Source organism: Chiloscyllium plagiosum, unplaced genomic scaffold (genome assembly GCF_037043375.1).
Source record: "Chiloscyllium plagiosum isolate Xiang-an unplaced genomic scaffold, Cpla_swu_hap1 HiC_scaffold_30, whole genome shotgun sequence".
Lineage (NCBI taxonomy): Eukaryota > Metazoa > Chordata > Chondrichthyes > Orectolobiformes > Hemiscylliidae > Chiloscyllium > Chiloscyllium plagiosum.
This window is the reverse complement of record NW_028270168.1, coordinates 11,070,157-11,089,677: the sequence shown is the minus strand read 5'-3', so window position 1 is coordinate 11,089,677 and position 19,521 is coordinate 11,070,157. Positions and strand designations below refer to the sequence as shown.

At 39.1% G+C, this 19,521-nt stretch overlaps 1 protein-coding gene across 18 annotated transcripts in view; it reads right to left on the bottom strand.

The window, feature by feature from the left end:
- LOC122563511 (protein 4.1) overlaps positions 1 to 19,521 on the bottom strand; it is a 217,823-nt gene that overhangs the window by 100,659 nt on the left and 97,643 nt on the right. For 17 of the 18 annotated variants that reach the window (XM_087976725.1, XM_043717312.2, XM_043717315.2 and 14 more), the window contains 3 exons: positions 5,192 to 5,669; positions 1,797 to 2,012; positions 143 to 247 (listed from right to left, as the gene is read on the bottom strand). In XM_087976725.1, the coding sequence (XP_087832851.1) occupies positions 143 to 247; positions 1,797 to 2,012; positions 5,192 to 5,662 (792 nt within the window). In that variant the 5' untranslated portion in view covers positions 5,663 to 5,669. Of the gene's footprint in view, positions 1 to 142; positions 248 to 1,796; positions 2,013 to 5,191; positions 5,670 to 5,938; positions 6,080 to 19,521 lie in introns of those variants that run through there. The other variant, XM_087976726.1, reaches the window with a different exon arrangement.

The window sequence follows — 19,521 nt, the reverse complement described above, 5'->3', positions numbered from 1 at the left end:
GAATGCTTAAGCGTAAGGGTAGTGAAACAATAAGATTTTAAATGCAGTTGTTATATCACAAGACATTAGAAGATTGCCTTACAGGAAAAAAAATGGTGTGACCAATTTCCCTCATGTTTGTAAACAAAATAAAAGCGCTTACTCTCTGATTTGTGGAATCCCAAACGGCCAGACCAAAATAGTCCTTCTCCAGAAGGTTAAGATGTTGGCACACTTTGGCAAAGAGTTCATGTCCCTTGGAATGTCTCTGTAATACAAAATAGTGAATATTATTCCCTAAAATTGTCAGTTTGTTGTATTTTATGTATTGACTTATTAAATTATTTTAATTCTCAATATTAAAACTCACAAGAGCCACATCACTAAGTACTGCACATGCATTGCTACAGTATAATTATGAATGTTGCCACTAGGATTGTTTTGTTCAGCGTTTTACAGACTTTGTGCTATCAAATGCTTAATGGAATTTTGAGTTAAGGAGTAAAATCCAGATAGGTGGAGCCTTTAGAGATACTATAACAATTTTTAAAAATTTGTTAAAAAAGTTTTCTGAACAAGCCTAGCGACAGCACTAGTAGTGATCACATTCTCACAAAAACACATCTGCAAATGAAAGTATCTCATCACTATAAATATGAAATGTATTTTGATGACCTGAACATTTATTTGCATCGGCATTAAGCTAGTACATTTAAACACTGGCTCCCATCAACTGGCAGAATCAATGCACCTCCTGACTAACAACAGTGTGATAGGATCCAATGTTAGGCCATGCCAGGATCACTTCAAGCATTTACTTTGCACTTTGTGGGCAGTTCAGCTCTGGGGTCTTGCAACCACAGGAAACTAAAAAGGTAATTTAGTTTCAGAAGTGTAATATTGTTATGAACAATATAATACGGCAATCCAATAATAACTTAAACCACACTATTCCATCCTGGATACAATTCAAGATAAATTAATTCTGGTTATCTTAAAGACACTCATCTGCATCTCGTGTAAATCACCAAGTACGTAATACTGAAAAATGGATTTTTACAAACAAATTACTAAACTGCTTAATTCTACCATAGCCCATTATTTCCAAGGATCACAAAGCTAAATGCAGTCATGACAAATTCAGTAACCCCTTCCTGATTAGAACCCAAGCTTGAAATTCCTCTGGTTTTAAGTTCGTCCATTCCCAAACATTTGTTTGGAACCATAGCGGCATTTCACAAGATTGTAGTTATCTTGTGCCTTTCAATAGAAATAATTTAGGTGAACCATCTGATAAAGCAGGCTGGTGTTCGAGAACAGAACTGCCAAAGCACTGCATCATACAGAGGTGAACTTGCAACCTCACCCATATCAGTTACTAACTGTTAAGATTACCAATTAGTAGCAACAACGAAAGATTCAGAAGCTTTTGTGCAGGTATGAAGATGAAAGTTAGAAAGATTACCCCAGAGCGTCCTTGCACACCTAGTAGCTGGTTAAATGGTGCAAAAGACAAATACCTGGAGGCAGGTTCCCTTCCCATCCTCTCAGTTGGTATATGGTGCATGAGGACCAAAGAGGAGGCGGGAAAACACAAAACAACATTTGTCTCACATTGTTATATAAATTTGTGAAGTAAAATACTATTGCTTAGTTATTTTTCATAGAGACTTGTTAATTATTGGGCATGTGAAGTTTGGTTAAAACTTTTGTGTGTTTGTAATGAAATTCCTCCAAGCTAACTCCCAAAATTTTAATCAATAGTTAAAAGGTTACAGAGAAAATATTCAATGCTGGAAAAAGTGCAAAATTATTACCTCAACATCACACTGAAATTCAGTTTCATCCAATAGAGTCACCTTGCAACGCATGGTTTTGGATTTTTTGGTAATCTTTGGAAGTGGTTTCAAAGCTTCGCTGGTTTGTGGCTCCGTACTTTGACCTTGTTTCTCTTCAGGAGTTTCTAGTTTTACTTCATCCTTAATCACTGAATCCTTCTCGAGAAGAAGATCTTCTTTCTCCTCTTGTGCTGGCTACAAGTCAAAATCAAGCACATAATTTAAACAGCAAAGATATATTTTCATAAAACTTGTGCTGATATAAACTATACTTGTATATTCAAGTATGATGCTAAGCTCAGTGGCAACTAAGTTAAGGAAAAAATTTTGCATTTCATCCTACAGGGGCCAACTAACTTCAAAGATTGTTTGAAAAATGCTGATAGCATGTAGAATTACAGGAGTAAATGTTGGCAGAAAAATGGCATCACTAAGTTTGTAACAGCAATGAGAGTATTCAGAAAGGATGTACCCTACCCTGACTGTTTCGACTTCACTGCATTGCACTGAATCAAATTGCTTTGTGTGACTTATACAGAACAATGAGGAGTATGGATCTGTGTCAGTCTTTTTTAAAAAATAAACTGAAATTATAATCTAATGATCTGATTTTTAATGTGTGGCATTCTACATATAAAATATGATCTGTTCTTATCCTGATGAAAGTAAATAAATTTTAGACAGTTTAGAACTGACTGACATCACACACATAGCCAAATGTCCATCTTTTTATTTCAACATAACTGTTAAAAGACAATGTTAAACAAAATTAAATCCTTTATTCAATAGATTTCCAAACCAGAAGTGTATTTTTGTTACACCATCTGTCTGGTTGCAAATTGTGATGTGGACAGAAAAAGAACAAATCAATTTGACATCACTTTTAGGCCATCTTTGGCTACAGAGTAGCAGAAGTTTGGCAATACATGAATGATTTACTGACTGTAAAACTACAAAACGTGTTCATGTTATTAATGACAGTGAACAAACTGGCAATTCTAAATTTGCTAGAGAACATTCTTCTCAGGAGGTAGCAAGTTTTTTATTCCATGCATCCAACATACTAAGGAAACCTGCAAAACTGCACCTTGTGTTCATGCTTTACTGAACTACAGCCAAAATAAAATGTAGCAAATAAAAAAAGACGTGTTAATTTAAATGACCAAATATTTGTGTTTCGCAATTTAAAGTTTGAACAAGTCTGAGAACACCACTACCTGAAAATGTTTCTCCAAGCCATACACATTCTAACTTTGAATCATTCCTTCCACTATAGCTGACCCCTTTCCTAATATCACTATGGGTGACCCCACACTAAAGCAGTTTCATTACCATCTCTTCAAGGGAAATTAGGAATAGGCAACAAAGCATTGCCTACAAATTGTGACTGAATTTTTAAAAATCAAACATTTGCATATCAACAATTTATAAGTCTGAATATTTTTCAATTCAATTAGTCTGTCAAAAATTCACTTGCCAATTCCTCAGCTGTTCAATGGAAAGTAATTATTAATATTACAAATTTATATTAGGTCATCTGATAGAAAGATCTGGGATCACCTGAATGCAAATTGGTCTTTGCTAACTTTTAATTTAAATTTCAGTAGTACTATAATTTAATTACATTAACATCTTTTAATCAAATGGATTAAACACTTAATAAAGTGCAAGCCTCTGGTGAAAGATTGTTGAAAATTAGATTGCAAACATCAAGACTCTTCACATAGATGGTCTCATACGGTGGAGCCTTGCTGGCTGTGAATAAAGTTCAGAATATTATGTTTCCATTCATGTAAAAACATTTCAAACAGCAATAAACAACCAATTGTATTTTGATTTAAGATTTGTCCACCAATGCGGCAACACTACTAAAAATAGTTGTTTCCAAATTTCTGCAGTGATAACGTAGACAAGAAAAATAAACTGCAGTCAGTGCTGGTATAATGCAGTACTTCCATTCTCATGCAACCCCATGTTACAAGAAAATCACATAAAAGCAGCACCATTTAAACTAATGGGGCCAGTATTGCATAATAACCAATACACACTTTAAAAGATCGCCTTTTAAAAACAGTGTCCCCAATTCTTCAATCATGTTATAGTGAATTTGCATTAATGAAACACGTTATCGCAGATCGATCTGTACAAAATAGGACAGACACTAGAGCTTTAATCAAGTTAAATGGAAGTCTAATCATGGGCATTTCTTAAAAGGTAACTGTTTTCCAAACATCATATACAGAGAAACTCTAACTCACCAACAACATAATGTTTTTGATGCAAAAACAACAAACATATTCTGGGAAATAGTTGGTCAGAAAAATGTATTCTACCCAAAAGTTGCTGTTTTTGTTCTTAAAATGAGAAAGAAAACCACTAATTCAAAGCAAAAACAAATGGATTGTGACCTTTTCATTAATCCTTCTCACTACATGAATGTATTTATTTAATTGACAATTGTTAGGATTCAACACTATGACTGAATGCATTGCATATGCGCACAATTTTCTGACAACTAGGGAATCAAAATAAGACTTGAAAACCAATTTTGTGAAACTCTCAGACATTTTCAAATTGGATGGTAAGAGTTCTTATTGTATTCTTGCATAGTAGATCAATAAGTTAGGAAGAAAAAGCAAAACAGTTAAATTGTAAATAGGGAGAATGGCTGTAAGGAATAATAATTTAGCAGATTTATTTTGTTATTTACAATTACATTTTAAGTTCTTAGTAATTTTGATAACAATTATGAATTTGGATAACTTTGGGAGCATCGGTGTTTATTTCAAAATCAGTGCTTCAGTCAAAAACCTATAAATCAAACGGGAGGAGAGGAATCTTTGTATCTAAGAACACCTTTCACAATAATGTATGTTTCATCCAAGCTCTGTATATTGCTATTGTAGGGCTTCCCTTGGGACATAGAACCACTTTTATGGGCGGCACGGTAGCAAAGTAGTTAGCACTGCTGCCTCACAGCGCCAGATTCCCGGGTTCAATTCCCACCTCAGGCGACTGACTGTGTGGAGTTTGCACATTCTCCCTGTGTCTGCGTGGGTTTCCTCCGGGTGCTCCGGTTTCCTCCCATAGTCCAAACATGTGCAGGTTAGGTGAACTGGCCAAGCTAAATTGCCTGTAGTGTTAGGTGAAGGGGTAAATGTAGGGGAATGGGTCTGGGTGGTTTGCACTTCGGCGGGTCGGTATGGACTTGTTGGGCCGAAGGGCCTGTTTCCACACTATAAGTAATCTAATCTAAGTATCTAAGTAATAGATGCTAATTGTAAATCAACAAATTTAAAGCAATAAATAAAAGTTTCCCACCACGTAATGGTTATCCACCTAAGAATGGATTAAATGACAGAAACACCTGTTACCTGTGTTTCAACACTACTCAGGGAATGTAAATCTAAAGTTGCTTCTTCTTCAATATTATCATCCAACTCCTGATCAGCAATAGGGGCCCCTTGTCCTCTTTCTTCTTTTTGCTCTACAGAATTCAGTTGTTGTTGTAGTTGTATAGCATTGTCCTCCACAGAAGCTAATCCAGTTTCCTTTCCACACTCTTCTTCTGAAATCTGAGATTTGGGTCTCTTCAGCCAGCCAGGTAAGAAGCGAGACAATCCTTTGCTGCTTGAGGACTGCGCCTTCTCTGCTTCCTCTTTGTGGGCTGGACCACCGTTGACTGGTACTGCTGCTGTTTGCTTGTCCACTACTTCTGTGAGCTGCTGATTCTCCTTTGACTGTTTCTCTGCTTTGTCAAAGTTGGGAGGCTCTTGTTGCTCAGAACTTGACTGCTGCTGTTGGGGATTTCCTGCTGCAGTGTTTGAGCTAACTTCTGTGGCCATGATGAAGCTGCATTTAAAAACAAAGTTAAAAAGTATAAGATACAAATGTTTTGGACAGTTACAGCTAAAGTACAGTATATTATGATTCTCTGACTCAATTTAATGATTCCTGAGATAAACATGCTAAAATGAATTTCTGAACTGTCAGAAGAAATTAAATGTTACTCAGTATTTAAGTTAATGAAGTCACAAAGCAAAGTATACAAATCAAAGGAACAAAACCATTCCTGGAAGGAATGTATAGTGGAATTATATTTTCTAATAAAGCAAACATACCATGAGGCTTTAGAAATAATCTAAATGTTTTTAATGCTTTCCAGGGGATATCTGGCAAATTAAGTGGGGAGGAACAAGTACAAATTGTATGTGTTAATCCATGGACAAATTGAGAGAAACAATAAGTTTCACTATATTTTCTTCATGCTGTAATAGAGCTGGATAATATTATGAAGATAAAAGTTGGTTTTCAAAATATGTATCTTAAAAGTTATGTAGTTACACCCAAACTCTATGGAAACCAGTACCAAACAAATTCACTTCATCTCCCAAGGAGACCATATCATATGGTCAGTCATTACCTACACTGCACAACAGAAGGGAACTCCCTTGAATGAACTCCCTATGCTGTCAAAAACAATTGTGTATCTGGCACTAACTTGTATATTGGACTCCAATATGCATACTTCTAAAAAGCAGATTAGCTGCTAAAATACCAATGAAGCAATTCCCCCCACAGATCCTCGTTTCAACTACGAACCTTGCAAAAACCATGGTACACCATTTGGGGAACCACCACATTTCATTATTTAGCAAAATGGACCAGATTGTGGGGAGTGGGACATCTTTATGAGGCATATCACTGCATGATTTTTCCATCAACTTTTGGCTTAAAAAATTCTTGTGCCATACTTTGTCAAGTGCATGGTGGTAACAACATTGTCACAGCAACTGGACAAGCAGTCTATCTCCTTATCCAATGCAATTTAAGGATTGAGAAATAAACTGGAGACACAGAAGAAAGCAAATTGTAGTCAATATCTTACAAAAAGAAATGATAAGAAATAATGATGGGAGAGAGTGCTCAAGAGAGATGGAAGATTAAAAAAGGAATTTATTACATGTTTAAGTTGTTCTCTTCTAGTTTATGAAAGGTTTATTGACACTAACAATAATCAAGTCTTAAAAAAAAGGCATTTATGCTCTTAACAATTATAACGTTCTGCTATGAACTTAGTCATAATTAATTTATGAATACACAATTTCTTAAAATAACAGCTAAGTGCCCGTTTTTGTGAGAGAGGCAATGGTGGAGCAGTGTAAGTTGTTCTGAAGATTAACAACTCATGCTATCACTCTTAAAAGTTCCTCAACTTGCCCATTTTTTTGTGCAATAATGACAGCATGCACTGTTAAATTTCAAGCAAACTTTGGATCATCAAATGATCTACACTAAAACCGAATCTGTCAACAGCACAATACTGTAGAAAGATGTGCTACAATACTTTTAATATCCAGTAGAGACTTCAAGGCTACCTCAAGAAGCATCAGAAAACATCACAGTAAAGGAGAATGTGGATGACTAATGATGGGCAACCTGTTTCATTCGTCTTTTAAGAGGAATATTTTGGGAGTATCTCAAATCGTCTTAAATAGATCTTAAGAAAATTGCAGGAGTGTAATGTCTCTTTGAACCAACCATTCTACTGGTCACAATTTTTTTAAAAAACGTCAACCTGCTCGGTTTGTTCTGAATCCTGGAGCAGGTGGGACGTGAACCTAGGCTTTCTGGCTCAGAGACAGGGATACTATCGATGTGTAGAAAGTGAGGTCTGCAGATGCTGGAGATCAGAGCTGGAAATGTGTTGCTGGAAAAGCGCAGCAGGTCAGGCAGCATCCAAGCAACAGGAGAATCGACGTTTCGGGCAGGGCTTATGCCCGAAACGTCGATTCTCCTGTTGCTTGGACGCTGCCTGACCTGCTGCGCTTTTCCAGCAACACATTTCCAGCATACTATCGATGTGTCACAAGAGTCCCTTCACTGGTCACAATATAAATTTAAACATTTCACCCAGTTATCAACATGGCCAACTATATATTTTATCAATATTAGGTTCAACAAACAAAACTACTGATCGATGTACTACTCCTTAATACGCCCTAGAGACTAACCATTCATTGTGCAAATCCTTGCCTTACCAAACCTCCCAAAATGCATCGCCTCACATTTGTCAAGAGTAAATTTCCGTGAAAACTTCCATTGCTCTGCCCAATTTACCAGCTGATCAACATCAGATTGTAGCCTGAGACCATCCTCCTCATTATCAACACAACCACCAATTTCATGACTGTAAGCTCACCAATTATACCTCCCACATTTATATCCAAGTTGTTAATGTGCAGAACAAAGTAGCAAGGGTCCCAGCACTAACCCCTGTGGTACACCGCCGGTCAGAGGCTTATAAATCATAAAAACAACCCTCCACCATCACGCTTTGCTTTGTGTTATGCAAGGAGAAAGTGAGGTCTGCAGATGCTGGAGATCAGAGATAGAAATGTGTTGCTGGAAAAGCGCAGCAGGTCAGGCAGCATCTAGGGAACAGGAGAATCGACGTTTCGGGCATTCCTGAAGAAGGGCTAATGCCCGAAACGTCAATTCTCCTGTTCCCTAGATGCTGCCTGACCTGCTGCGCTTTTCCAGCAACACATTTCCATCTTTGTGTTATGCAAGCCAATTTTAGATCCAGCTTTCCAATTTGTCTTGGATTCCATTACTTTTTAGACCAGTGTTCCATGTGGAACCTTGTCAAAGGCCTTGATGAAGTCCACATAAAACACATCAATTGCACCACCATCATCAATAATTTAATCACACGTTGCATGCTTTGGAGTAAGTATCACTTCTTAATGTAAACTTAGAGGTTAATGTGTGTACTATTTGAACAAATTTGGTTTTTTTGTGGTGGAGGTAGCTTTATTTTTATTTATTTTTTTAACATATTAGAACCACAGCATATGATAATAACCCAAAATTCAGAAAATATTTACCTGTATATGATTTTATTGTTTGGGAGTCTAAGGCAGCTCACTAAGATTGCCCTTTTGATAAAAAGTAACCAGGATTGTTACATGGACTCAATATGACAAATGTAGTGCTGTTCATCAGATAATTATCAACAACATTAATCACATACTGGATGATTACAATTCTAAATGTTTTCTATTTTTATGCAATGGCAAAAGTGAGGCACAAACCTGCGTATAAAAAAGAAACCTCATTCAATTCCCTCCTAACTTTTCTATAACAAAAATTTGTAGTCATGTCTAATTACATTATACAAGACATTGTTACTGGTACTCAACTATCAGTACGGCTGGTGGTCACAGTACCATAATAATCAAAACTTATACCCGTAACTACAAGTTATTTAGTACAAATGGCTGATTAATCTGGCATTTCAATGTATACTATATTGGTGTTCCTGCAATTTTGTGTACTTAAAAGGAAATATTAAGCACAGATGGGATAAACAAATTGCCAAGTTTGATTTGTTTGGATTGGCCCAGAGGGAAGAACTGAGTAATGCAGGCGTTAACCAGTATGTGTCAAGGTTATTTTAATACACATCAAAAAATAAAAATAAAAAAAAAGTATAAACTTTATTTCCGGATCCACCTAGAAGTAAGCTGCAAACACTGCAGAATACTTGTAAACAAGATAGTTGAACTGAATTACGAAACAAAGTAAAATCACAGGATGTGCCCGAAGGAGGAAGTAAAGCCATGTCATTTGAAGAACAACTTTTCAGAGTAAGTAATAGACCATGGCCAAATTCACATGCAAAGCAGGATATCCGCCATGTAGCAATATGATCTGACAGTAATGGTCAAGGTAACATACATTAAAATGTTTGAACTAGAAAACTGACTTATGCTAATATCACAGGTATCTTATTATGTTAAAGAAAAACAAACAGAAGATTACGCCACTCTTTCCGCCACCCCCCCCAAAAAAAAATGGTTATAACTGGAAACTCTGATCCCGATTTAGCTTTCGTTCCCTAAGTTTTTCATGGAAATGTACTGCCTGGGAAAAATAAGCTCTTAGTGGGAGGTAACTCGTAAACTGGGACTGGTAGCAGAAGGGGGAAATATGCTTATGCACATACTTTCTTGGATGATATGCCCTTGACAAATGCTCCTTGAGAAACCAGTATGCTTTAATTTCCATCTTATACACTCAGCTCAACAGTGAGGCATAGTGGTGTGGGTCTGAAACTCATTATTATGGAATTGCATGACTCGGAATTGGATCCAATTGAGGTACAGGTATCCCCCGCTTTTTGAACGTTTGTTTAGCGCCAATTCAGTTTTACGAAAGATGTACTATAGTATAGTACCTGTTCTCATCAGCCGAAAGAGGATTTTCATTCTTACGAAAAAGTGCGCACAGTAAGAGTGGCACTGACAAGCGCCTTATCCGGAACCTAGACTCAGCATCAAGCCGCCATAGCTCTGAACTGTGTCTGTGAGCATCTGTGCTTTATCTCGATTTATTTTGTGCATCCATTAACAAGGTGTACCCTAATGTATCAGAAAAGCCTAAAAGGGCTCATAAGCCTGTTAAGCTTCGTGTAAAACTAGGTGTAACTCAGCATTTCCATCATGATCAACAAAATAAAGACATTGTGTGTGCATAAAACTTACCTGCATCCACCATTCATACTATTTACATGCAGAGAGAAAGAATCTTGAAAGCTGTCGAAGTTACTATTGGTTCTGCTAGTAGCAAGTCGTCTCTTTTAGTCAGCATCCAGTAATTGATAAAATGGAAAGTCTATTGCTTGAGTGGATTGAGAGGTGTACAAAGTGTGATGTTCTGTTACCTTATACTTAAAGAGAAATCAGTCAGACTTTTTAATAAGCTGAAACAAAAAGCACTGGATGATGGTGGAGAAACTGTTGCAAAAGTGGAATTTAAAGGTAGTCATGAGTGGTTTGATTGGTTTTTGAGGTGAGATCAAAACATTTTTTGGGAAGGCTCAAAACTTTTTCCCATAAAAACGAATGGTAATTGCTTCTTCACTTTACGCCATTTCGGCTTACGAACAATTTCATAGGAACGCTCTATTTTCAGAGAGCGGGGTACACCTGTATACACGAAGAATCAACTTGCTTGCTGATTCAAACAAAAGCTGGAAATCCTGGTGATTACCAATTTCAACCTAGACTCACTACTTTTCAACCATGATGGAAGAGAGGTGAAAGGCATTTTAGTCTTCTTCCTCTTCTTTTAATGACAAGATCTCAATATCAATTAAGTGTACAGTATTTTAGTAGGGCTCTTGGCACAGTGGTGGCACCCTATCTTGGGACCAGGATGCTCAAGTTTCAATCCCACCTGCTCTATCGATGTATAGTAACATCTCTGAAAAGATTAAAAGTAACTACAGAGGAACCTCGATTATCCGAATACCAATTATCCGAAAATTGGATTATCTGAAGGAGATCTCGAGGTCCCGACAGAATCATTCCATCAAAGACGTGTGTCCAACACCAATTGCGTCTTTTGTTTACAGTGATTAAAAGTGCTGCTGAGAATAATCCTGGACTGATGGGAGCCAGGTACCATCTCTAAATGACTGACCTCCCACCCCCTCTCCCTCTTCCCACATGTTCCCTGGGGTTCTGCACAGATTATCTCTCCAACATTGTCCTGTACAGGGCAGAGGTGGAACGTGTCAAAACGTTGCAGTAAAAAGTTGTGTGCGCATGTGCGTGCATGCATGCTATTTGGAGATTCACCGCCCAAAAAGCAGTAGCAGCAGCAGCAGCAGTCTTGTTGTTGTGTTCAGTCAAGCTGCCCCGGACAGGGCACGGGAGCATGCAGGAGGGGAGTGTGGGGGCAGACGGTGGGCAGTGTTGGGGGGTGAGTGTGGGGACAGACGTTGAGTGTGTTGGATGGGGTTTGAGGGAGGGGGGGGTGGGCGTGGGGCAGTGTTGGACAGGGTTTGGGGGGGGGTGGGCAAGGGGCGGAGTTTGGGGGGTGGCCATTTGGCGGGGTGGGTGCTCACATGCGCTGTGCTGCTGCCTCCTCTCCAGAATGGGGAGCAGACTAAATAGGAAACTCCGAGCCCTAGAGGAAAGGCATTGAATTGATTAACCGAATAATTAATTATCCAAACGAAATTGTGCCCACCCATCTCATTCGGATAATCAAGGTTCCTCTGTACAGCATTACAACAGCTCTTGATGTGTATCGAGGAAAGCTGATCAAAAAATTATGCAAAAAAGATTTTCAAATGGATGTGTGCAAATATTAGGAAAGCTAAACAGAGGAAGAGTGCTGATCTGTCACTCAATGTACCATCTCCATGAACTGCAAGGTAAGCCCACGCTTTGATAAGAAGAGAGTGACAATGCATTCAAGGATTGTTCAAAAGCAAAAGATTCATACTTATGGCATCAGTTACCTGATGGCTAGTGGTTGTCTTCTAGGACAGCTGTACAGAAAAACAAGTCGAATAATAGGTTGAAATGGTGCCGAAAGTAGTATCAGTTGCTAAAAGTTCAGAACAAAGTCAATATTCTGTTAAAGATTCAATTGCTTAAAATCCAATTGCTTGAGAATAATTGGTTTAAATGTGAGTGGTTAGAAGGATTAAAGAGGCTTCACAGAAGTGTTTGCGACTTTTGAGAAAATTTGTAGCTTTGGCTGAGGTTCAAGTTGTAAGTTTGTTCACTGCGGTTGCAGGTTTGTTTTCAGGTGTTTCGTCACCATGCGAGGTAACATCATCAGATGCTGTTCTGACCCGCTTTCTATGTGTGTGTCTTGGTTCTTAAAGAGGGAGATATTATTTCTGGTTCTTTTTCCTCAGGGGTTGGTAAATGGGGTCCAAATCAACGTGTTTATTGATGGAGTTCCAGTTTGAACACCAGGCCTCTAGTGCGGGCCTCTGTTTAGCCTGTGCTAGGATGGATGTGTTGTCCCAATTGAAGTAGTGTCCTCTTCATCTATATGTAAGGATACTAATGATACTGGGTCATGTCTTTCAGTGGCTAGTAGGTGTTCATGTATCCTGGTGGCTAGATTTCTGCCTATCTGTTCGATGTAGTGCTTGTTACAGTCTTTACATAGTATTTTGTAAATGACTTGACCGAAGGGTCTGTTTCCGTGCTGTACACTTCTATGACTCTTATGCTGGTTGTTGGTAAAGGGAACTTTAGGTTCATCAGTGGCTGTTTCAATGTGTTGGTACATTTCTAGGCTACCATGATGCCAAGGAGTTGGAGTAGTCGGGTAGTCATCTCTAAGATGTCTGCTATTGCAGCTAGAGTTTCTGGGCATGTTATGCCTACTTTTATGGGTTTGTGTGAGGTCAGTGCAGGACAGAGAAAGAAACCCACATTGCTAACTGACAGAGTTAGCAGTTACTGACTTTGCTGTTGAACTCATACATCGCTGTACATCAGCATGCGTCTGGGAAAATTAAAAAAAAAAGTGAAATTCACAACTGATCTTGGAGGAACCCGTTGTGAGGGGTCACAGCACAGAAACAGATAAGTGGATGTTTTAAGCATGGCCTTAAAATAAATCTGCAGTAGTGAGTAGAGTGCACTCTTTCTTCATTATATGTTTTATTGAGCCATGTCTCTTGATTAAACTTAAAATATAGAACATAGAACAATACAGCACAGAACAGGCCCTTCGGCCCACGATGTTGTGCCGAACATTTGTCCTAGCTTAAGCACCCATCCATGTACCTATCCAATTGCCGCTTAAAGATCACCAAAGATTCTGACTCTACCACTCCCACAGGCAGCGCATTCCATGCCCCCACCACTCTCTGGGTAAAGAACCCACCCCTGACATCTCCCCTATACCTTCCACCCTTCACCTTAAATTTATGTCCCTTTGTAACACACTGTTGTACCCGGGGAAAAAGTTTCTGACTGTCTACTCTATCTATTCCTCTGATCATCTTATAAACCTCTATCAAGTCACCCCTCATCCTTCGCCGTTCCAACGAGAAAAGGCCCAGCACTCTCAACCTATCCTCGTACGACCTATTCTCCATTCCAGGCAACATCCTGGTAAATCTTCTCTGCACCCTCTCCAAAGCTTCCACATCTTTCCTAAAGTGAGGCGACCAGAACTGCACACAGTACTCCAAATGTGGCCTAACCAAAGTCCTGTACAGTTGCAACATCACTTCACGACTCTTGAATTCAATCCCTCTGCTAATGAACGCTAATACACCATAGGCCTTCTTACAAGCTCTATCCACCTAAGTGGCAACTTTCAAAGATCTATGAACATAGACCCCAAGATCCCTCTGTTCCTCCACCTCACTAAGAACCCTACCGTTAACCCTGTATTCCGCATTCTTATTTGTCTTTCCAAAATGGACAACCTCACACTTGGCAGGGTTGAACTCCATCTGCCACTCCTCAGCCCAGCTCTGCATCATATCGAAGTCCCTTTGCAGCCGACAACAGCCCTCCTCACTATCCACAACTCCACCAATCTTCGTATCATCTGCAAATTTACTGACCCACCCTTTGACTCCCCCACCCAAGTCATTAATAAAAATTACGAACAGCAGAGGACCCAGAACTGATCCCTGCGGAACTCCACTTGTAACTGGGCTCCAGGCTGAATATTTACCATCTACCACTACTCTCTGACTTCGACCGGTTAGCCAGTTTTCTATCCAATTGACCAAATTTCTCTCTATCCCATGCCTCCTGACTTTCCGCATAAGCCTACCATGGGGAACCTTATCAAAATATAAGCCATAAGTATTAATTTAACCTGGAGCAGTGTTTTGTAGAGGAATAAGACAGTGCTATTTACTGGGTTTGTAGATTGAAACAAGCAAAAATGGCCTTTAGTAGAGTGATATGCTCTTCTTGTCGGATGTGAGAGTTTATGAGGATTAAATGCTGTTGCCGTCCTATCACATTGAATGGATCGGTTGAAGAGGCAGTTAGAGGCAATAAGAATTTACAAGAGCAAGGGGATGTGATAGATGGCAGTTATAGGAAGGGGGGTGGGAGGGTGGGGAAAAGTCTCAGATACAGTCACATAGATGGGTCAACTCCAGGAAAGGTAAGAAAGGTAGGCAGGTAGTGCAGGAGTCTTCTGTGGCTATCCCCATTTCAAACAGGTATGCTGTTTTGGAAAATGTATGGGGTGATGGATTCTCAGAGGAAAGTAGCACGAACAGCCAAGTTTCTGGTATTGAGACTGGGTCTAATGTAATGAGAGGTACGCCGGGTTCCAAGTGATCAATTGTGTTAGGGGACTCTCTAGTCAGAGGTACATACAGACATTTCTGCGAAAAATCAGAATGGTGGGTTGCTTCCCTCGTGCCAGGATCAAGGATGTCTCAGAGAGGGTGCAGAATGTTTTCAAGGGAGGGAGGAGCTAGCAGGTGGTCATTGTACACATTTGAACCAATGACATAGGAAGGGAAAAGGTTGAGATTCTGAAGTGCGATTACAGAGTGTTAGGCTGGAATTTTAAAAAGGAGGCCCTCGAAAGTAGTAATATCTGGATTACACCCGGTGCTACGAGCTAGTGAGAACAGGAATAGAAAGATAAAGCAGATGAACGCATGGCTGAGGAGCTGGTGTATAGGAGAAGCATTCACATTTTTGAATCATTGGAAGCGGTTTTGGGGTAGAAGTGACCTGTACAAGAAGGACGGATTGGAAGGGGACTAATGTACTGGAAGGGAGATTTAAACTAGTGAGGTGGGGTGGGGGTGCTGGTGGTGGGGCGTGGGACCCAGAGAGATACTGAGGAAAGATTTCAATCGGAGACTGGTACAGTTGAGAACAAAGGCAAGTCAACCAAACAAACAAACAAACAAACAAACAAGTCAGGGCAGGCAGGGACAAAGCAGCGAAAAAGGTAGGACTGATAAATTAAACTGCATTTATTTCAATGCAAGTGGCCTACCTGGGAAGGCAGATGAATTCAGGGCATGGTTAGGAACATGGGACGAGGATATCATAGCAATTACAGAAACGTGGCTCAGGGATAGACCGGACGGGCAGCTTAATGTTCCAGGACACAAATGCTACAGGAAGGATAGAAAGGGAGGCAAGAGAGAAGTGGGAGTGGCACTTTAGATAAGGGAGAGCTTTACAACGGTACTGAAGGAGGATACACCTGGAAATACATCCAGGGAAGTTATTTGGTGGAACTGAGAAATGAGAGAGGGATGATCACTTATTGGGATTGTATAGACCCCCTAATGGTCAGAAGGAAATTGAGAAACAAACTTGTAAGGAGATCTCAGTTATTTGTAAGAATAATAGGGTGGTTATAGTAGGGGATTTTAATTTTCCAAACATGGACTGGGACTGCCATAGTGTTATGGGATTAGATGAAGAGGAATTTGTTAAGTGTGTACAATACAATTTTCTGATTCAGTATGTGGATGTACCTACTAGAGAAGGTGCAAAACTTGACCTACTCTTGGGAAATAAGGCAGGGCAGGTGACTGAGGTGTCACTGGGGGAGCACTTTGGGGCCAGCAACCATAATTCTATTTGTTTTAAAATAGTGATGGAAAAGGATAGACCACATCTAAAAGTTGAAGTCCTAAACTGGAGGAAGGCCAATTTTGATAGTATTAGGCAAGAACTTTCGAAAGCTGCTTGTGGGCAGATATTCGCAGGTAAAGGGTCGGCTGGAAAATAGGAAGCCTTCAGAAATGAGAATGAAAATCCAGAGAAAGTATATTCCTGTTAGGGTGAAAGGAAAGGCTGGTAGGTATAGGATGACTAAAGAAATTGAGGGTTTGGTTAAGAAAAAGAAGGAAGCCTATGCCAGGTATAGACAGGATAGATCGAGTTTGGTATGCTTTCCTTTATTGATCAGAGTATTGAGTACAGGAGTTGCGGCTGTACAGGACATTGGTTAGGCCACTGTTGGAATATTGCTTGCAATTCTGGTTTTCTTCCTATTGGAAAGATGTTGTGAAACTTGAAAGGGTTCAGAAAAGATTTACAAGGATGTTGCCAGGGTTGGAGAATTTGAGCTACTAAGAGAGGTTGAACAGGCTAGGGCTGTTTTCCCTGGAGCGTCGGAGGCTGAGGGATGACCTTATAGAGGTTTACAAAACCATGACGGACATGGATAAAATAAATAGACAAAGTCTTTTCCTGGGGTGGGCAAGTCCAGAACTAGAGGGCATAGGTTTAGGGTTAGAGGGGTAAGATATAAAAGAGACCTATGGGGCAACCTTTTCATGTAGAGGGTGGTACATGTATGGAATGAGCTGCCAGAGGATGTGGTGGAGGCTGGTACAATTGCAACATTTAAGAGGCATTTGAATGGGTATATGAATAGGAAGGGTTTGGAGGGATATGGGCCGGGTACTGGCAGGTGGGACTAGATATGGTTGGGATATCTGGTCAGCATGGACAAGTTGGACCGAAGGGTTTGTTTCTGTGCTGTACATCTCTATGACTCTAAGATATATGAACACCAACTAGCCACCAAAAGAATTCCCGATGGAGGGCTCATGCCCGAAACATTGACTCTTCTGCTCCTCGGATGCTGCCTGACCTGCTATGCTTCACCAATGCCAGAAATAGAACTACAACTCATGGATCTACAGTAGATACTCCTATCGTCAAAACGCAACCTCTAATAAACTGGCAACTCAATACAGTTAAATTATGGCATATTTGGAACAAATTACATTCACTTCACAGTTCTATTTCAATGCCTTGCAACAAGTATTAATGTCCACTGACATAAAAATAACTACTGAAAAAGACAGGCAAACTTTGATTTATTTGGTACCTTTGAAGACAATGGGATGTGCCACAAGTGTTTTAACAGCAATGAAATATTTCTGAAGTTTAATGTCAGAAATGGGGCCATCAATTAGCACACAGGAAGCTCTTTAAATAGAAACGTGAAAATAACTGATAATCTGTTTTAGAGACATTACTGGGGAATAACTGTTGGCCCAGACAGTGGGGATTAACTTCTTCCTCTTCTTTCAATAGTACTATGAGATCTTTTCTGCCCAGTTGATAGGAAGTTAGGCCTAATTTAAGGACTCATCTACAAAGCACCACCTGACAGTGCAGCATTCCCTCATTAGTGAGTGAAACTAGGGTGAAAGTGCAACTTGAATTTGCGCCCTTCTTATTCAGGTGATGTTAACAACCAAACCACGGGTGACACAAACCATTATAAAATACAAAGTTTAGCCTCAATATTTGTTGGTGAATGATGGAGAATTGTCAATAGCTAAACTCTAAAGATAATCTGTTGCTAGAAAGTTCATAAATGAGCTTTTCCTCATCTTTTTGGAGGGATATGGGCCGGATGATGGCAGGTGGGACTAGAATGGTTTGGGAAATCAGGTCGGCATGGAAGGGTTGGACCGAAGGGTCTGTTTCCATGCTGTACATCTCTAATGACTCTATATGGCAACATAATCTACACGTATATCCAGCTTAGTAATTTTTCATGTATATTTAGTAGAACCGAAGGGTCGGTTTCCGTGCTGTACATCTGTATGACTCTATTTGTAAATAGTGGGTTTTTTTAGATATGTTTTACGATGATAAAGTAAAATGTAACTGCAAGTTCCAGTGGAATATTCCATGATAAAGAACCCTATCTGCCCAAAATCAGTCAGCAACAGTTCAGTAAATGCAAATAACCTTTTCAAAAAATCAAAATAGCAAACTGTATCTAGAATATCCAAAATTTATCAAAGGTTGAAAGGCCTTTTCCCACATACTAATTAAAATGTACTACAACACTATCCAACATCTAATAACAGTACTCAATGATTATTTCTCCATTATTCATTAAAGGTGGAGTATCTCAGCATGGATTTTTAGTATTGTAATTCAACAATTAAAGTTTCCTTTCAGCACAATAACACAGCATTCCATGTTTCCGGTCAAGTGCTGCCTGTTTACATTTTCTAGCTCCCTGAGCCAATATTGCATTTGCCCTAACACAACAATCTAATTGGATTTCAAATAAAAACTGCAAGGCCAATACATCAAGAATACTATCAATTCTGCAATTTTCAAGAGCCAATTATAAGAACAAAAGCAATTAGTACTTTAACAAGATTAGCACTGTACGAAAGATAATAATATTAGGCACCATATAATTTAATGCGGCGAAAAGTAAAAGGGAGTATTGAATCCAATGTTTACCAATGATAGTGCAAATTCGCATTATTCTAAAATCGGTTTTCAGCATATGTACTAATGCATTACGCTGTTTTCAAAACAAAAGAATAGCTTTCCTGCAGATATGTTAAAAATTACAGCTGGTGAACATATTCACGTAACATTTAAGATTCACAAACAAAATGTTTACCAAACCTATTCATATAAAATGCACATATTCTATTAATGCAAAATATTAAGTTCAATGGAAATAGTCAAAAAAAACTTACAACTGCTTTATTATTCATATTCTAGAGTACACAAAACATTGTAAACCACTTAATAACACTCTACATAAATTCTATTGCAGCACTGTCATTCCACTAAAAGTAGAATCCCTCATAACTGGCGAAAACCAGGCTTGTTTTCAGCTGTTAAAACAAACTGCTGCACAAATTTACATCTGCACGGTGCCAAGTTCTTTACAAATTGTAACAGCCTACTGATAAACACACAGCAAAGGCTTACACTGTCAGTATCCATATGCAGACAATGATCTGAAAAGAATCCAAGTTTTTTTTTGCCAGCTTAGTAACTACATTGTTTACTTTGAGATAAAACTGCAGCCACTAGTCTATTCAGAGTAACATTGTCCAAAGTTAATAAAAGAATTAGAACTGATCACCAGATAGCCTAGA